Below are 20,010 nucleotides of genomic sequence, written 5' to 3' on the forward strand. Positions count from 1 at the left end.
GGGGGGAGTGAGCAGGCCAGAACAGAGGTTTGTCTCGGGTGGGTGCATGCCTTCCCTCTCTGCTTCCATGGGGGCTGAGAGGTTATCTGCTGCTCCCAAACTGTCTCAGAACTTGGCATGTGGTGACAGGCAGAGCTCTGGCACAGGCAGTCCTGGGCCACAGGCTGTCAGCAAAGCTTTAGGCCAGGAGCTTAATTCCCCTTCTGACTGCTGGAGTGTTTTGTACATGTGGGTCTCCTTCTGCTGCTGCGAGGAGCATCTTCACCCTTGATAATGATCAAGGATGGGCTCTGGCTGCGATAAGGCAAACGAACCTTTTTGCTGCTCACTGCCCTGTCACCTTGGACCCTGACCTCACCACAGAGTCAAGTGTTACTGAAGTATTAAGAGACACAAACTGCAGAGTTTATTTATTATGCATTCCTCTGAACATTGGAGACATTTCAGATTCATACAGCTGAGAACGCAGAAGTTTGCAGATCAGCAGTGGTTACAATAATGCATTACCCACCACTCCATACAGGTGCTGTAGGCACATGTGCAAGGGCAATTTCACTGATCAGATACAAAGTTTTAGGTTTAAAACCCCACCTAAGCTGCCCAGTTCCAGGTACTATTACTGCCCACCACAGCAAGGTTTCAATACCAGGTAGTGCTGTAGGTACAGCTATGAGCTGCAGCCAGCAGCTTGCTTGAGCTATTCATGTTATTTAATAGTGTGGCTGCTTCCCCTCAAAGCACCTGACAGCGCTTGGTGCTCTGCCTTTGGCCATGGGAAACATTACTCAGACCCAAAGACTAGGGCTGGCTGTTCTACTTGTATTCAACTAATGATTTCTAGTTAAAAGCAATCCTTCATTTGCTGTTGGGGCCTCAGTCAACCTCACCCCACCAGCGTTCCACCTGTTTCAGGACACTCTAGACAGCATTTCTATGATTGTAAGACTACAGACGGATTTCACACACATTTGTACACAGCCTTATAAGTAGTCCCTCGTGTAAAACACTTCCCAGAGCACAGGCCATGTATACTACTGCAACAATACATTTATGGCTTCATTATAACTCAAAGATAAAACAGACTCAAAATATTGCACAGAAACTGAGTAAATGTGAGGTTCCACATACAGTATGTGGAACACAGCCAGTGTGTGTGGTCACACAGCATTTATCATCTTTGACAGAAGACAGTTTGTGGGGAAAGAGGTTTAAAATAATTCAGATGTCATCAGCATGCAGTTAAACATGCATGGGGCAGGAGTGAAGTACACCACTATAAAAAGAAATCTGCCTTTCTCCCTCAGCAGGAAAAGTGCAGTTCCTGATTGTTTTACATTCAGCTCAGAAAAAGAAAACTTTGGTTAAAACATAACATGTAATATGGATTTAAGATAAATATTGTATAGCCCTTATGAAAATGGAAAAACAAAAATAGGAAGCAGAGATATTTGGGAATATCTCAGCATTAGAACACAGACACAGCAAAACAGGGGGCACAAACACACTCAACACACTGCAGTACACAGGCCAAAAAATGTACAGTTAAGCGATGCAGAAAGGTGGTGTGATGACTGAGCCTCATTTATTTCGACAGAACCCAGGGAATCCTTCCTGGGGAGCCCAGGCTGACAGCAGGGGAATCGTCCTCCAGGCTTGCTGCAGTCCACAGCACAAAGCCTCCACACTACTGCTGAAGAGCATTCTCTGTTGTGGTTGGTGTATCCGCATCCATGTAAAACTGAGCAATTTGATCTTTGTACTTCTGTGCCACCACTGGTCTCTTCAGCTTCATTGTTGGGCCTGAGGAGAAAATACAGCACAAGATTTTAATGGTGACGGAACCATTTTGGGACACAAAATGGTATTGGAGTGAAGCAAGCCTGGAGGACATGAACAGACATTGACTTCTAAATTCCTCTTTGCAATTAGTAAAATCTCCCTTCCTTCCCCTGTGAATAGGAACAGCACAACCATCCTGCAACAGACAACACAGAACCAAGGGTAAGCACTGCTCAGCTCAGCTCTGCCAGACAGAAGTGGAAGCTCATCCCACCCTCCCCAAAACTCTTGACATGGAAAAGCCAGAGCAAGGAAGGACCATGGGTAGCTCTGTGTATTCTGGGTCCTGGTTGTGTTGTCTGTTTAATATCCAAGGAAGGGCTGACAGGGTAACCCCAAATTCCCCACCCACCACTCACCAAGCTCTCCACCAGCAAGAGAAAAGTCCTTCTCCAGAAGGACCCACTTCTGGACTTTCTGAGCATTTGAGACAGCACCCTCGTTGACTGCCAAAATTCCCTTCTGGATAGCCGCGTAGATAGCCTTGTCTTTGCTGCTGATGATTTCGGAGACTTTTGTAGCCTTGCTGCCCAGTTTTTGACAGTATTCAATAGCTTCTGGAGTGAGATCATCTCCTGGCTCACCAGTTCCTACATCTACATTGCACTGCAAGCCAAGTCAGAACAGGTAACGCTGTATAGCTGAACACTTAATTCCTTTCATACGAGTGAGCTTACCACCATGGGAAGCCGCCTTGCCTTATCTCCTTCCCCACCCCAGTGCCAATTGTCCCGTTAAGCAGCCCCTGCAATTTTCATACGCTTGACGCAAACCACTGCTTCAAGTGAAAACCCGTTGAGGCAAAAGGCAGATGAAACTCCATCATCAATACCAAGGAGCAAACTGGGTACAGAGCTCATCTTCCAAATTCCTCCTGTGCTATCCCAAGTTGATCCCTTTTTTCTGGACCTTTTTTCTAGGCCACAGTTTACTTCGCTACATCCCACAGCAGCCTAATGGTCTGTTGGAAGTCAACACATGTGGCACTTGACTAAGACAAGTGCAGCACCACCACCTCCAGGGCCTGGCTCTGTGTCCCCCCACAAGGGCAAGGAGGTTGGCAGTCAGTCTCGCTAATGAGCAAATTACCACTGTCCTGAAAACTCACCAGCCACCACGGTCTCTAGACAGAAGTCAGTGCAGGCCACCACAGATGCGTCACTGTGGAGTTTAAAGCCCATGTCTTAAAAAGAAAACACTGACAGCTTGTTACTGTCCAGACTGCTCCGGGAGCTACTCAAAATGGGTAAGAAAAGCAGAAAGGTTTCTTTTTTCAGTCTCACTTTTAGGTCTTTTACTTCCGTTTGTCTCTGCCCTATGGGGTACAGAGAGAAACAGTTGCCCTGAACAACAGAAAATCAAGTGGCAACACTTATTCTTCTGTACAGTTACAACTGCTGTTTGCAAGTCAGCTACAAGTCATACTCCATGATGCCTCCTGCCTCTAGGAGACAGTGTAAAAATGTGTAACAGTTATCTTCCTCACTGGAATCAAACACATTCAGCAACAAGGGTGGATTCCCATCCTCTTTTCCATTACCTTTAGTGTTAGAAGCATAGCAAGGAATTTTGCTTTGTCTCCAACCAACATTGCATTGCTGATGATGGGAATAGCATTTTTTACAGCATCCTCAATTGGAACAGGAGGAATGTTCTCACCTCCTGCAGTGATGATGAGCTCTGGAAAACAGTCAAATCTTGATTAATGCTTAGAGTTTTTCCCCCGTCCTTCACAGTCTGAAGTAACTTTTCAGGTCCTTTGTGTCTACCGGATCAAATAGTGAGTCTGTGTCCCAACATCCAGAGAAGGCAGCAAACCAGAAGGACTCGAGTCTGGCTGAGAGATCAGACCAAGGTCTGCATGCAAACAGCATTGCAAAAGCTGCTTTAACGCTCCGGAGATGTCTGCAGTTTGGGAACATGGGGTGTGGTGCACGAGTGCCCTAGTACCCTGCCACAGTCACCTTACGCTCTAAGGTAATGTAAGCTGGTACCCAAGTTGTTCAGAAACTGAAGTAAAAGATTTGCTGAGGCAAAGCGGAGCTTTTGAAGTTACGCAGTGTGATGCAGAGCAGAGGAGAACCTGCCTTTCTTGGCTGTCTTTTATAGATTTCTTAAAGCAGCTCCTTTGCGTGACCATTTATCTCTTTTTGATGACTGAAATCTTGCGTGAAATTGCATTTGTTTGGGGTTGGTCAAAGTGGTGTCCCAAGAACTGCCTTGCTGCAAGCCATTTTCACAATTGCATTAAGCTGTTGTTTTCTCTTAGCGATCAACTAGCAAAGCTAGCTGAAACTGGAGGGAGCTGGCAGTACACACAGCTGGACCTGGACAGGTTCAGCACTGTAAAACAAGCTAACAAAGCATTAAGTACTGCTTCTGAAATCAGAGGATTTCTTCCCTACTCTGCAAACACACAGTGGTTTCAGAGGTCATCCCTCTCCTCCCATCGCACACTATGTCACAGGCTCAGTGGCAGGACATACTGCAGCCATCTTCGTATTGATAATTTAGAGGGAAAAGTATTTATTCTTCTGTGCAAGCCACAACGACATAATTAGCAGGGTCTGAATGCATCATATCACAGTACTGTGCAACCTCAAGACAACAAAGTCAGGGGATGCGTTACCTTTAATTCTGCCAGTGATGTAGAGGAATCCATCTTTATCCTGCTTGCCAAGGTCACCTGAATGCAGCCAGCCTTCTTCATCAATTGCCTCTTTGGTTTTTTCTTCCATGTTCAAATAGCCCATGAAGATGTGCCTTCCTGAGAAGCAGATCTCCCCATTGCCTTCTCCATCTGGCTTATAAATCAGTGTCCGGCAGCCTGCAACTTCCTTTCCACAGCTTAAAGAGAACACAAACACAAACCCATGGCTTGCTTCTTTTTTTTTTTTAAATTCAGTAGCTGAGCAGCAGAGTGAGATTATAGCAGTACCCTCTCAAGCTAAAGCACCTGAACAAAGCCAGGCAGCTTTTTATTACAACTGCTTCAGCAAGGAACTTATAAACTTAAAAGGCATCTGCTTATGTAAGGGGAACTACAGAAGAAGTTGTTATGGCAGAGATCAGTGCTCACACACCTGGTGTTTTCCACCCATTGTTCCCACACACCTGAGCTTTGAATTAGAAGATTTATGACCTTGGCAGCAAGCTTTTACTGACAGTGGAATTCACTCTGCAGACTGAACCCACAGGGACTGAACAAGCCATTCAAAGCAACAGCAGAGCCTTACTGCATTTATTAATTTGACAATAAAGTGAACTGTAGGCTAGAGCTACTAATTCTTCCTTCTTCCCATGAATTCTTTGCTTCCTCTTCAGTTCCTAGAGAATCCAGGCCAAGTTAAATTTAAGTAACACGGCTGTTGCCCTTGGCAGATGTCACTATCTGCAAGATGTGACCAAAGGAACTGACTCCCTAGCGACTTTTTACTGGCAGCAAAACTCTGGGGATGAGCTGCATCAGGCAAGATGGACATGCCAGATGCAAGAGAAACCTTAAAGCAACTCTTCCTCCCAGCCAGCAATGCTCTACTCACAGAAAGATATTTACCTGGTAAGCTTGAATGCGTGAGGTAGAGAGGCTGTGTGAGGCCCAGAGCTCTCACTCATGCCGTACAGCTCAAACACAGGAATGTTCAGACTCAAAAAAAATTCCAGCGTCTCTCTGGTAATGGGAGCAGCCCCCGTGTAGCACTTCGTGCACCGGTCCAGCCCGATGGCCTTTCGCACTTTCTTGTACACCAAGTGCCTGGCTATGCGGAAGTTCACCGGGACTTCCGAATACCTGGAGGAAAAAAACAGTTACAAGATCTCAGTCACCAAGGAGAACTTCTCCCCCTTCTTCCTTTCATCTGCATCCTATTTTAGTTTATTCAGTAAAAAAATTAATTATTTTCCCCGCCAGCCCTTGCTGCTCCCCCTCTGGTCCAAGCACTATATTTGGCTTTTACTGTCCATAAGTCTGGCATGTTAGATGGGATATAACTCCTGATCTGATAGTAAAGTTCTCCTAATATTTGTAACATCCCTTAAGCGTAGTTCATAATTACCCATTCATCCGCTTCAGGTTTGTCTGCAACCCAACTCCCTTGGCCCACGATGCCACTTTTTTTCTGAATGCTGACGATTTTGCTCCTACAGATTTCATTTTTTCTTCTATTTTTTCCCAGACACGAGGAACTCCCAGAAAAGCAGTTGGCCTCACTTCCCGCAGGGTGTCTACCAAGGTGCCCTGAGCAAAGCGGAATTTAATACAGCTTTCAGAATTGCTTCACTATAGACTTCAGGCCAGCACTGGCCACTAGCCGAGGCCTACAACTCAGCCATCAATTCCAAGGAATTGCTCATTTTCAACCACCGTGCCACCGAGAGAAAGGAACCCCAGGAGCATTCAAATGCCACAGTGGTTTCGAGAAGACAGCAAGGGTCAATGCTTTCAGTGCCAACACTGACACCACACCAAGAGAAGAATTGTTCTCTTCTCAGATTTAACGGTGGTGGCATTTTGCAATGTGGACAGAGCAAATGCAAAGCCGTTGCTCAACCAAGCTGTCGGGGCAGAGAACTGGTGTCAGGTGAGACACCCAGAAGCTCCTAGTTGTGAAGTGCTTGGTCAGCTTATCCTAGCTTGCGATACAGAGTCAAAAGGCAAAGGTCAGAGTGGCTATACTTGTCAAACAAACAGACCCTTAAACAGGAGCAGTTGGTCACTATGCAAACAAACCAAGTTAGCACAGCTTTCAGAAAGATGAAATAAGTCAGCCATGTTTGGTTTCAAGCATGCAGCCCAGCTACAAGCAGGTGGATGGGTATAGGGTTTTTTATCATCTTACATTTTTACCTTTAATGCATCTGGTTGAGCAAAGAAAACTTGTACACCGAATGTCACTGCCAACCAAATATCTGCCATCTGTGCAGCAATATGACTGAGCGGGAGATAGCTGACCAGCAGTTCCTGCTGTTCTGTAGCATCCGTCAGCATTATGCAACGCCCTGCCGCCAATGCCGTCCATGTCAACTGTAACAAGAACCCGCATCAGTATTTAGTGACAGCTCTTCCGAGGAGGCACAACACAGAACATGCAGCTCACAAAAAAAAGTCTACAATTTCCTGTGATCTTAACATCAGGCATGTTTTTCAGCTGATCTGTACCCTCCCTCAGCACCCACCTAAGGTCACAGTTCTTGGAATGGGCAGCTATACAAAAAGATACTTACGTTGTCATGACTGAGCATTACTCCCTTTGGCTGTCCAGTTGTCCCCGAGGTATATATTAGTGTACAGCACTGGTTAGGCTTCTGTGACTCAATGATTTCACGGAGCTGCGTATCTGGAACATCTTTGCCAAGGTCCATGAACTCACTCCACTGTATATATAAGAGAAGAGCTCAATCACTTTGTAGGCTATCATTCACGTGCAAAATTAAACCTTTTGCTACACATGAAGATAAGGAAGCTGTCTCCTACATCCAAACCTCTGGCATAATCTGGAAGAGGTTGTAAATATGCAGTTAGCCCCACAATGTTTTCTGACTGCCACAAGAGGCATGGCAAGAAGCAGAAAAGGAGACTGATCCACCCTGTGGAAGCTTACTAGCTCTGTAGCAACCCTGGTATTCACCAGGAGTGCTGAGCTGGAATAACTGTGGGACCTGAGGCTGCCTTGCAGAGGTCAATATGCTAACACCCTCCCTTACAACATGGATTATCGAGGTTTGAACAGTAGACATCTACTGCTTCAGCGAGGCAAGCAATCCCTCACTAAAACCCACACAAGCTCACAAGATGACAGTCCTGTGGAAGGTGATGGTTGCTTGCAAGCCGTCAGCTAAACACAGCCAGCGTTTACAAGCCATTAAGATGCCCAATACTTACAGAGTACAGATTTGGTCTCTTCTCTTTTAGCTCTTCCCCATACTGGATAATAGCTTTCAGATGAGGTAGTTTATGCTGAATCTGTGTTAAGAAGGGAGATTAAGAAGGAATAAATCCTGCTTGTCCCTTTTAAGCCTAAGTAACCCACCACTTAACATGCTACTGCTAGTTGCCATTTTAAATAAAGCTAAGAGAATCTCATCTGTGCTATTGAAAAAGAATGGGGAAGCCTCACTGGAGACAGTAATCATTTGGACTGCAATGTTGCCAGACAACCTAGAGGATGCTCAATTGTTCATTTTGGCTTCTCAGATTTTAAGCTCAAGGCTTTGCTAAGCTGTGGAACCACCATTTAACCTCTCATGAGATTTAGCATTAGTGACCACTCATCTGGCTTGAACAGGGAGCACACCAAGTAGGCTCGATGGGTTCACCTCTGCTTTCAGGTCCACCATTTCCCTCAGGTATTACCCTCCCACATTTGTCAACAGCATGCTGTAGCCCCCAGCCATTTAAAAAGTGTATTTACTTCTAAGATTTTCTGCAGCTGTTTATGGTTTTCCACAACCAGAACATTAGCACTACAGTTCTCTGCTACATAACGACAGGCCTCAGGAGAGTTTGTAGTGTAGATACCAGCAGCCACTCCACTACAAAAGAAAAGGAAAAAAAAACAAAACAGAAAAGCAAAACACAGTATTAGAGGATAAGTAGAGTTGCTGGCAAAATTCAGACCATTTAAAACTTTAACAGAGGAAAAACTTTAGGAAAAATATCCCATAGAACAACAACAAAAAGTGGAGAGCTTAATTCCAAGAGCAAAGGCTCTCTTCTGGGGCATGGGAAATGTCAGAATGGTGTAAGGGACCAAAATGTCTCAGGTAGAAGAAGGGTATCAAAATCCAGTGCTGTGATTCTCTGGCATTTCCCATCATATTATTAATCACAGTGTAAGTAAGCATGCTTTTGGATTAACCTACTGTTCATCTTATTCTGAGAAGCAACTGGCTAAAAAAAAATTAATTTGTCTCACTAATTCATAATGAAATAGAGAGAGAGTTTAGGTTCTAGCTATCTTCATTAAACTCAAATATAAGCAGTTGGTTTTGTTCTGGGTTTTTGTTTGGTTTGTTGTGGGTTTTTAATCAAAAACTGCTTCTCACATGAATACTGAAATTACTATCTGAATGCTAAAGCAAAATGCATGTCAAGGGACAACACTCATTCTTACCCTGCAAGGATAGCTCCAATGTCAGCAATAAACCACTCTGCAGAATTAAATCCCAAGATACACACTCCATGGAAACGCTCTAGTCCCAGCTGTAAACAAGAGATGAGATTACAGCAATCTTGTTTTCCCTTTGAAGAATGCTTAGAGTTAATTTACAGATCTCTGCTGTGAGCACAATGTCAAGGGAAAAACTCATGCTATTATATACGATAATTCACATTGAAAAACTTCCCAAGACCTAATATGGAACCAGTTAAGTTTCAGATCAGACACTGTCCCACTTTATCAGTAGGCAGGGGAAAAAAAAGGATTTGCTTAGGTCTGCACTCAGTATCACTAGCTCACTGATCCTAACGGTACTATAAAACTGCAATCCAGGTAGTCATCAGTTCCCTTTGGGCTGGCAATGAGAAGGTGAGAGGTCAAGTTAAACAACATCTACTGAACCATTTAGTCATTTAGTACAGGTTAGATATGTCAGATATCAATAATGACACCAGCAACAAGCTCCAATGACAGTCAGAGACACTTTGCTATGAAATTCCAGCTGTTGAAGTCCCAGCCTTTAAATCTCCTTCAGCCATTCTCTGGTTTTGTCCTAGAGTGGAAGTATGTAGAATGGAAGATCCCACCATAGGAGTAAAACCAGAGTGGCCTTAACTTCAAGAAATAAGACTTCATAATGATAACGGTAAGTACATGTAACGTTGGTTTCTCTCTCTGAGTGTCTTAAGTCCCAACAGTACAGGCAGAAGGCTCAGCCAGTTTGGACATTTAAGCCTGATTCATAAGCATCCCTTCAAGTTTTTTCTTAGAAAGATTAAAATTGACACACCTCGTGAGGGGTGTTGTCCAGGTTTGACATATACCTCAAACATCTCTCTTTAAATGTTTCCTTATGCACTTTTTGTTAGTTGAATGTGGAAGCAACTTGCAAGAAATTCAACCAAAACCACTGTGGTAACTACCAAGCTGTTCATGGCTTGTTCAGGTACTTCCCTGTCACTTTAAGACTCACTCAGAGAATTTGCAGGTTTAAGGTATAGATGACCACAGCTGTTTCAGCAGTTAAATTGAATACGAAGGAGGAGCAGAATTAATCAAAAGCTTACCTTCAGAAAGCTTTTTGCTGCTTTCCAGCACTCATCATAGTACATCTTAAATGTTAGTTTTATCCACTGGCCACCCTTTTTGGATGCAAGGGCATAATAATCACCATATTTACTAACAGCTTCCTGCAGCAGCTCATGAACGGTCTTTGGTGGCTCACTGCCTATGCCCTGTTCATCCATCCTCAGTCTGACCTCTCCATCTCGTCGTGTTGTCCACACACTGGAGGCAGGAGGTGAAGGGGCTGGTTTGAAAGAAAAGTGTTCAGCATCTTACATTTAGAAATTGCTTGCTGCCATAGCAGAAATACAAATACAAGTATCAAACATATGAAACCGAATGTTAATATACCCCCTCCAATGCCCCTTTTTTGACCTTTTATTCTTGGCAAGTTTGCCGTATGACTCCCAGTATTTTAGACCAGGACTAACAGATAAAGCCTCTAAAGCACTTTCAAAATTTAGTTAAACATTTCCCAGTTACATCCCCCTCTAACCTGTGTGGCTGCCCTAAAGCTCTTGTACTGGTAAGGTGGCTGCTTCCTGCAACAATCATATACACTGTACTTTTTTTTCTTTTTTTTTTTCCCTTTTTTTTTTTTTTTTTTTTTTAAGGAGGACTGAAAGTAGCACATTATTACCTGGTAGACAAGCATTAGGCAGTGACGCTCCCTATCTTACTCCTCAAAGCACATGCGTGCTTTAAAGTCAAAGTTCAAGAGGCTTCTGGACAGACCATCCTGCAATTTGAGTTTCTTCTTCCATTGTTATGGTTTGATAAATCCCTCTCTCATTTCAACATAATTTTATGCACACCACAGTAACTAAAAATTCCTTCTACTTACCTTTGAAACCAAGTGTGTGTACCTGACATCCCTCCACCTTAGTATCTTCAACTGTCTCAATGCTGTGGGCCTCAACAGCTCTGCAAGGCAAAAGCAATTAGCGCTGGATAAGCTTTAGCACGCTGGCTGAAGAACACCTTAGGCATGCTTGCTCCATCACTTAATTATATTAGTCCTTGGGTGTCAAACAAGGATTAGTGGTTCCTGATGTTCTGCAGACGACTTTATTAATTTTACTAGCCTGCATGGCTACGGCAATGAAAGAGGTCCCTCTCAGAGAGTGTGCAAGCTTTGCCTGTGCTGCTTTTAAACACATGTATGTTGTCCTAATTGTAGCTATCATTTCAGATAAGCTGCAGAAGAATCCATAAATGCGTCATCCAGAAAACAGCAATAATTTAATACCAGAGGTCTGCTCTAGGTGCCTGAAACAAAGCATATACAGCAGTGAGGGGGAGGGGGGCAGGAAGGGGCACATGGATCTGGTGCTTATCTCCTGTCTGCAATATGCGAGTTTAACGAAGCCTCTCTCCTAAGCAGCACAGCAATTCCCCTGGCCCGTCACCCTGTGGGGAAACCCACAGAGATTTCCTGCAGAAGGCTAGGCCAGCTGAAGAGCAGGAAATTGATTTAGCAGGAAATCTTGTTCTTAGGTATTCCTAATAAAGTTAGTGCATCGGGCTCCCACCAGATGTTTGTGAAGGAATGCAAACAGGCACATCCCCTGTCTACTTCAGCCATGCTCCTCACCAGCAACTTGTCCTGTGGTGCCAGCTGAAAAGTTGCCCCTTTTACTTTCAGCTTTGCCCTATCTGGTGAAACACCACCTGCCCACAGTTATAGAACAGTGTTCTTCCTCCGTCCCTTTCCAAGACAGACTTCCTCACAGCTGTAAGTGATGAGGATAAGGAATAATCAAGTCGCATGTCCCACTTCAGACCACGAGTCAGAAGCCAGACCCTGCGAGATCTGGTATTCGAGTTCCTGTGCTCTGCTCCCTGGAAGGACATCCCACCCTCCAAGCTACAGGCAGATGATGCTTGTTCCCCTACCCTGGGCAATACCCCACTTGGACCATTGGCGTAGCACTAAGGTCCAAGTTTTAGTTGACCCAAGATTATATTTCAGAAAACCAAAATTTCCATCTTGCCTTGCCAAACAGCCCTGCCAGGGCCCTTCGCTCCAGGCCATCACGAAGGTGTTTGTTTCTTCATGCCAGTGCTAGGTGTTCGCTCTTCCCCATCGCAATGTTTGGTGCAAGGTTTCTCCCTAGCACAGATTCCTGGGTCTTCTAGAAGGGGTGCAGACCACTGACATCACAACACCCCCAACCCAAAGTCCTGACATCTCGGCCTGTCACGATCGTACCACACCTGCACACAGGCAGGGGCTCCTCTGGTCCCATGCAAACTCCTCAGCCTAATCCAGGCAGGGTTCCCACCAAGCCCCACATTTTCTTCCCTTTCTGCTAGATCAAAGAGAAGATAACTCAGCACAAGGCACTGTGTGAATTTCAGTGTAAGGGGTAAACTGCTTCCCTCTGTTTTATGTTTTCTCTGAATTTCTAGGGGATAGTCAACTACTACTGCTTTGGGCATACGATAAGGTTTAAAGCATAGAGAAGATTTGACATGGCTACTCCCATGTACTGTCCAAAAGCAGAACTGCTTCCCCTAACTAATCTGCAAGCCAGAAACCAGAGGGAAGTAAACAGGTTTTTTTCTTTATTTCCCCCAAAGCAATTACGAGATGTTCCCTACTACGCATTTCCTCCTCATTATTGAGAGCATTTTTCAGCACAAATTAATCCTCAGTTGCAATAGTTCTGCACCATTTCTCCACCCGCTTTTATGATCAAAGTATGCAAATGACCCAGTAATATGGGCAAAAAAGCCCCAGCTATTTCCCTTACAGTCAATCAAGTCATCTTTTTCTCCCCCTTACTACATGTAATTCAAATGCAGCCTGAAAAAATTTCAGTACAGAGGTTTTTGTCAGCTATATCCCATTACACTGTGGTGAGATATAGACCCTTAAACACTAATCTGCTCTTTAGTAAGAGTCTGCTTAGATTTACAGAGAGACTACTTTGATGAAAATCAGCATAGGTACTGCACAGAAGCTATCCCCTACAGAGGCACACCTCTGTTTACAACACCACTTCACAAACAATGTAGTACTTGCTAGGTATTCTAAGTATTTGATCAGTGCCCTCCCAATTACATAGAATTAACAATTATGCAAGATTCCTTTGTAAGATATGATCTTTCTGACTACACAGAATATTCTACCATTCCTGTGCTTTAAGTTTATATTAAATGCACACTACTTCAAGCTCCATACTCTGTGTGATTGCTATGTACAGCAAATTTAATTCTGTTCCCAAAAAGTCTTGATTAATCGAAGTAAACATGATAGAATACAAACTATATCCTATGTATACAAGTCACCAGAGAGAAAATAAAATCTTAAATTAGACAAACCTAGCTGAAGAGCTGAGCAGTACATCATCCAGTGACACCTCACAGTTCCCTTGAGGATCTGAATTAAAATAAGCTGTGGGGACTGGTTCCGCAAGTGCCATACGTGCATCTGACTCACACAGCATTGTCCCTGTAAAAACAGGTTTAAAAAAATTAAAATACAATCAAATGCTACAGTAAAATCAGCTTCCATTGAGGTAGCTATCTGACTAAGGCAATCCCAAAACAGACACAACTCGAGACTGCTGTATTTGCATGAAATACGGTAAATTCTAACAGCAGACACGGCACACGCCACATCACGCTCGGTTCATTCGAAAAACCTGATCAGTGGTAGATACTACATCCATTCCCACATCCGAATACAAGCGTGACAATTACAGCTTTGAAAGAGCACCTCGAGCCTAACAATTTAAATTTTACACTCCCTTTGCCCCAAACGTTCCCATTCGGCTCTCAGACCCCCCCCCTCAAACCCACCACCGCAGGACTCTGGGTCCAGCCTTACAACGCATCGCCTTTGTGCAGCCTCTCCTCCCACAGCCGCTCCGGACCAGTGCTGACGATGATGTGTAATATCCTTTATTTTTAAACTAGCGCCCAGGAGGCAGATCTGGAGCATCTTATGTCATGTGCTGCCTGCCTTGCAATTGGAAGCGGCTCGTCACCCCACACTGCTGCCTCTTAAGGAAGCTCTGGCCCCATGCCTGCCCATCAGATTTGGGCACACAGGGGGCTTTGGGGTCCCTCTCGGGGGGACACAGCTCTGGGACACCCCAGAGATTTAACCGGTTTTCATAAAAATCAGTGCTTTTGCAGCCGTTGCATGTTCAGCAGCTCCTACGCTGCTCTCAGTACTTTTGTCATTAGGGGATGTCGTCACCCAAACAAAATGTTTTCTAACACTGAAAGCAACGTTGATTTTATTTAAGGTTTACATTTGTCAAAAGCCTTTGATGCTTATGACTTGACAGGCTGAGCTTTAATTGTTTCAAGGGATTTCTAACCAACTGGAGATGAATCTCATTAACCTCGGTCTTTTAAAAAAAAGTGGATTTTAGCATGCTATTTTGTACCTGCATTAGACAGAGGCAATTTAAAGCAGGCAATGTGAAGAGCATGTTTGTCTCGATGACAGACAGGAGCAATAGGAAAGAGCCCTTTTATCCAATGAATCCGACACAGCCATGCTGCAGCCTTCTGCCTTTGGTGGGTGGGGAAAGCCACGGCCAGCCACAATTCACAGCAGGCAGACCTGCCTCCAGCCCAGAAAACCACATCCCAAAGCACATCCCCCCCCCCCCGCTTCCACTTACTCATCTACGCAAGGACACGTCGCCGCTCACACCACGCGCTGCTACAGACTACAATTCACAACACAAAAAATAGTTGAATTCACAAGCAGCTGAGAAAGGGATGCCTCCAAAAATCCCACCTCTGAAACTCCGAGATAACTGGCAGACATCACCCAACACCCCATTCTAGGCTAAAACACCAGAGCGGTTTATTCTGGGTTGTTGGGTTTGTTTTTTTTTTTTAATAGGACAGCTGTGAGAAAAGGGGCATTATCTCTACAGAGCAGCCCAGTGCTAGGAGCAGCCACCCAGACCTGTGAAACCTGGGTTTTAGTTCCCTCCCCAGCCTGGGGGAACTCAAACCCACATGCAGAAGAGCATGCCAGTTACCAGCCTGAGCTGTGCTTGCTGGAGGTGTCACCACCGCCTCTCTTGCTCAAGCAGAGTCCCAGGCACGAGGCGAGGACGAAGCTGTCATCAGGTCTGACCCCCTTTCGCAATACTGCACCCACATTCCTTCCCAGCGCCCCACAACAAGGTGTGTAAGGCTCCCCATGTCCCTGAAGGAAGCTTTTCTCTCTGCACTAATTATAGTTTCTCTTGCCACCTGCTCTTTAACACAGTAAGAAAGTTTCAAGGGAAAGGATGGGAGGTGTCCTCACGCCGGCTATCTCACAGCACAGCCCAGCCAGCTCTTGGGTGGCAGAGGTTGGTTGGAAACACGTTGGGCAAAGAAAGGCAGAAGCCTCATCTCCCAGACAGGCTGGTAGGCTGCAGGTTTCTGCATCATCCCCAGCCACCCAAGAGGAAAAAGCGTTTTGGAGACCATAACTGCAATCTGCCCTCGCTGCGCTGTGCACATGCTCTTCACCAAGACCCCCTGTATGGGGCACAACCCCGACAGCAGGGTCTCCTGCTGATGGGTGTTTGGTTCCCAAGTGTGGGCACAGCGGGTACAGCACAAAGATCGAGGACACGAGGCTGCACAACTGGAAAGTCCAGGGAGAGACAGCAGGACATCACTGTCACCACCACATCCAGCAGGATGGGTTCTTCAAGGAGAATCTAGATGTTAATGCCACACGGCCCTCAACACCAAGAGGGCAGCAGCACCTCGCTGCACCAGCAGCAGCGGAACTTCTGGAGCGCCCACGTACACCTGCACCACGAAACAGAAAGCTGAAGTGCAACCTGGTTGTACAAATTTAAATTTCCTTGTGAACACAGGCTACAGGAATCCCAAGTCAGTCATGCATTTTTATATAACAAATTTAGGTTAGAAACAAAAATTTGCCAACATATAGACTCTCACTAACTCTGCTAAGTACCGTAGCTAGCCCCTTCCTTCTCTGATGCTCAGTTACCAACACAGCTATGCTACACAAGCCACTGGAAAACACGGACATGCTTACCAGAGCCATGCTCAACGCTCATGGTAGCTCACTGGGGGTGAATGGGATCACAAATGCTCCTCTCCTGCCCCATGCTGTTTCCAGAGGAGTTAACACACTGTGATGCACCACGGATGTTCAGGAACATGAAGAACACACCCCCAAACAAAAACCTGCTGAAAGAAACCTCCCTTTTAATTAAGCCTGTGTGACAACCTAAGCCATTTAAATACAAAGCTTCTTCTGCTTTGAGGGAGCTCTGTGTCCTAGAAGAACTGGAAGCTGGTGAACGATTCCACTGAAACTGCTGTGGAGCTTCACTGACAAAACAAAGGAAAAGTTCTGACTATGTGCAAACTTATGACAGTCAATGAGACAGGAGTGAAGGTTACATTTATAATAGGCTCTGAACATGACTTTACTTAAAACACACATAGAGTTTCAAAAACATCACTTCGAATTCAAATTACTGCATATGTTCATCAGCCATCTTGACATTTTCCAGCACAGCCCACTTTGCTTCCTGTGGCTGATTTCTTTTCTTTTTACTGGTAAAGACATCATGTCTGATCCGGTCCAATTTTTGCTGTGCAGATCAGCTTTAGGAGATTGCCACATTCTCCCGCTGCCTTTCCACATTTCCACCAAAACTGAAACGTGGCCTTTTTGTTCTTTTCTTTATATATTTATTAAGTGAGGAAACAGAAGCCAAGCAACCCCCTCTTCCTCTTTTAAATAAATTCCATTTTTAAAAGAGCAGTGATAAAAACTTCCTAAGCACTAGAAGTCTTCTCCTGGGCAGTACCACAGGTCGGCTTACAGCTGTGCTGGGAAATTATTTGATGCCCTCCCGATACAGGAGCGGAGAGAACACGAGATAAAATAACCCCAACCTCTACAAGGATGATACCACGCCAAAGATCTTGAACGAACAACACAACTGCAGGCAGACATTTGACTTCACCGCAGCCCCTTCGGAGCTGAGCGCAGGCTGAACAGAGCTGCCCACAGAACATCACTTTGTCAGCCAGACCCAGGACTTGCCCACCCCGAGAAGGGCACCGGTGTGGGCTGACACCGAGGGCTGGAGGCATTGGCCACCGCCAAAGCTGTTATTCTAAATTTGATGCAGAAGGCTTCTCCAGGACACCGGGATATTTTAGGTGAAATCCCCAGCAATGTGACTCACCAGGAGACTGTTAAGTTCCTCTTTCCTAAACTGCTCTTCGCTTTACTACACCATCTGCGCTCATTTGCCCGCGGGTGGGAAATCCCCTCAGGCAGAGTAAGAAAGCAGAGGGATACATTTTCAGAGACACATCACCCGTGTTTCTGCCAGCTTCCACACCGCCCAAGATTTCATCTCCACCTGAAGTCCAGCCCGCCTCGGAGCCGGCGACGCAGTCGGGACTGGAGCATCCCAGCACGCTCGGGTCACCTCACGTTAATTCACCGTTTGTACTGGGACAGCACTGGTGACCGCTGCCCACGGGGAAGGGACGGGCCTTCTCCTCTGCCTCAGCCCACAGCGCTGCCCCCCTGACCAGAGGGGTCGGCCCCAAACGGACCGTGGGTTTATTTAACCAAAAACTCGTTAGTATTTCGGCTCTGTCGGCTCGGCCGCCCCACTCGTGAAGGGGGCGTGGAGAGAAGTTAGCTCAGCAGTTGCCAGAAAGATTAATTTTGCAGTGAAAGAGGGACACCCCCACACACCCCAAGACGGGTGGGCTCAGGCGCGGGTTCAACACCCACCCCAGCCCCACAGCCGCGCAGCCTCCCACTCGGGACACCCAGAGATCCACAGGGACATCGCGTAGGCCCGGCCAGACCGGAGACCGCTGACCCGAGACCCCCCCCAGCGCCAGGAGGGGGGGAGAAGGGGACGGGACACGGGCCTGTCGCGACACGCGTGGGCGCTAGCGGGTTCCCCAAACCGCCCCTCGCCACGCGCAGCCGACCGCGAGCGGAAGGCGGGACCACCCGCGTGGGACGACACCCACCCCCCCCGCCTTTCCGCGCACGCGCCGTTACCTCAGGAACGCGGACGAACCCCCCCACCCGGCGCGACGGCAGCTGCCGCGCGCCGCCACGCGGGGCCCTTTAGAGCGCTCGGGAGCGGCGCCACCGCCCTGAAAAGGCGGGACTCTTCCCTCCGCCCCGCCCCCCGCCCCGCTCGAAAGACCCGCGCGGCCGCGCCATTGGGCGAGGCGCCTGTCGGAAGGCGGCGAGGCCCCGCCTCCCCGCTCCCCCTCTCCTCCCCTCCTTCTCCCGCTTCCCGCCTCCGCGGCGGAGGTCACCCGCGGTCGTTCCCCCCGCCGCCGGGCCGGGCCGCAGCTGAGCGTCGCCCGCCGGCCCCGGGCCGAGCACCGGCGGCCCTTCCGAGCGCAACTCAGCTCCCTCAGGCTCGAAGGCAGGACGGGCTGAGCCAGCGTAGCGGTGGGAGAGGCGCGAAGTCGCCCCCCGTCACCCCGAAACCGGGGGAGAGCGGCTGCACCTCAGAAATCGGTACTCGGCCGCAAACGTGAGGTGTTTGTGCGGGCAGCAGGCTGCTGGGCGGCCTGCTCTGCCCAGCGAGGAGAAATAAAAGCGAGAGGAAGAGAAACGGTGGGGCGATGGCTGCTGGCTGCGGCGGACGAGGAGGCTGGGCCTCTCCCCCCACAAAAAAACCCAAAACCCAGCCTCACGCTGTTGTTTCCTGATCAGTATAATGTGGAACAGCATTATGGGCACAAGCATCGTTATGGGCACAAGCATCGTCGGGCGGTTCTGGCTGTGGCGGCAGCCATTACCGGACCCAGGGCAGAACCTGTGGTCTGGTGCCGGCTCCACCATCTCCTGCCCTCCCTGGGTCTTGCTGATTGAAACTAAAGTCCAGTGGCACTTTTTTTACAGTATTTTTTTTTTAAAGGTTATGGTCAGGTAGATCATCTGACTGTTCTCAGTTGCTTCTAGCTGATAAAGTTGCACAAAAGCCAGAATTTTGTTTATCCTGTTAGCTAAACAGCTATATCCGTCAAATGAATTATTGCTGCTATTTTGCTCGTGCAGACCAAGAATTCCTAAACATTGGGTTTTTTCCTGTGAACTCTTCTCTCCCTCCCCCCACCGCCCAGACATATTCCCCACTCACATGGGGTGGGGAGGGTATGGCTTGTGCCATTTACTTGATGAGCAAACCTAAGGAATATGTCATGAGAGAAGCTCCTGCCAGAAGGTCAGGGCCGCAGCTGGAGCAGCAGCAGGTCCAGAGGACAGAACAGCACCGAGGATGTTGCAGCTGCAAAACAGCAGCAGCACAGTGAGACGGTGACTGCCAAGTCAGCCCCAGGAGCCCTGCACCGTGCCGTCTGCAGGTCCAGGCACCCAGGAGTGCTTGCTTTGTTGGCTGTTTGACATCTCTTGCAGTCTGAGCCTTTCCTTGCAGCTCCACTATGTTGCCCTCTCTCCCCCAGTTATCTCATCTCCTCCTCTCTGCAGCCTGTCCAAATCCTTTGCGTGGCCCCATTTCGATTCAGATGGCAAATCTATTCTGAAGACCAAGGATACAAACAGCATCTGGAAAATCAGAAAGATCTGTAGACTTAGCAGACCACTAACCCTCTTACTCCAGTCATGCCTTGGTCGTTAGCCAGTATCTGCTGTGCTGACAAGGGGCACATAATTCTCAGCAAACCAAGAAAAGATTCAGTGGCATGCCCAAAGGCTAACTGAAGTGGCAGGAGTAACCAGTTCTATTTTTGGCCATGCCCTGAGCCAACGAATTACCTTGGGCAAGCTGCTTTTTGTGCTCCCAGTGTCCTTGTCTATCAAACTGAGGTTGCATCACTACCAAAGTAGATGCCATGGTGTTTGCAAAACTCCCATCAACTCTGGGACCAAAGGGGACCACGTTACTGGTGAAGGACCAGATAAGAGCAAAGATAAGTGCGGATGGTC

At 47.1% G+C, this 20,010-nt stretch overlaps 1 protein-coding gene across 4 annotated transcripts; it reads right to left on the bottom strand.

Annotated features, from left to right (window-relative positions):
• Window positions 1-383: 383 nt before the first annotated feature.
• ACSBG2 (acyl-CoA synthetase bubblegum family member 2) lies at window positions 384-18,195 on the bottom strand. 4 transcript variants are annotated; one of them, XM_069790175.1, is made up of 15 exons: window positions 18,106-18,195; window positions 13,389-13,518; window positions 10,906-10,985; window positions 10,064-10,305; window positions 8,952-9,040; window positions 8,250-8,370; window positions 7,721-7,801; window positions 7,063-7,212; window positions 6,686-6,862; window positions 5,895-6,076; window positions 5,396-5,629; window positions 4,469-4,686; window positions 3,380-3,519; window positions 2,199-2,445; window positions 384-1,800 (listed from the first exon to the last, which is right to left on the bottom strand). In XM_069790175.1, the coding sequence occupies exons 2-15, from the start codon at window positions 13,511-13,513 to the stop codon at window positions 1,685-1,687; spliced, it is 2,202 nt and encodes a 733-aa protein (XP_069646276.1). In that variant the 5' UTR covers window positions 13,514-13,518; window positions 18,106-18,195; the 3' UTR covers window positions 384-1,684. The 4 variants fall into 4 exon arrangements, with proteins under 4 accessions (XP_069646276.1, XP_069646275.1, XP_009915523.1 ...); XM_069790174.1 differs by lacking the exon at window positions 18,106-18,195 and adding an exon at window positions 14,705-14,723; XM_009917221.2 differs by lacking the exon at window positions 18,106-18,195 and adding an exon at window positions 13,897-14,028.
• Window positions 18,196-20,010: the final 1,815 nt, after the last annotated feature.

This window comes from Haliaeetus albicilla, chromosome 8 (assembly GCF_947461875.1).
Source record: "Haliaeetus albicilla chromosome 8, bHalAlb1.1, whole genome shotgun sequence".
Lineage (NCBI taxonomy): Eukaryota > Metazoa > Chordata > Aves > Accipitriformes > Accipitridae > Haliaeetus > Haliaeetus albicilla.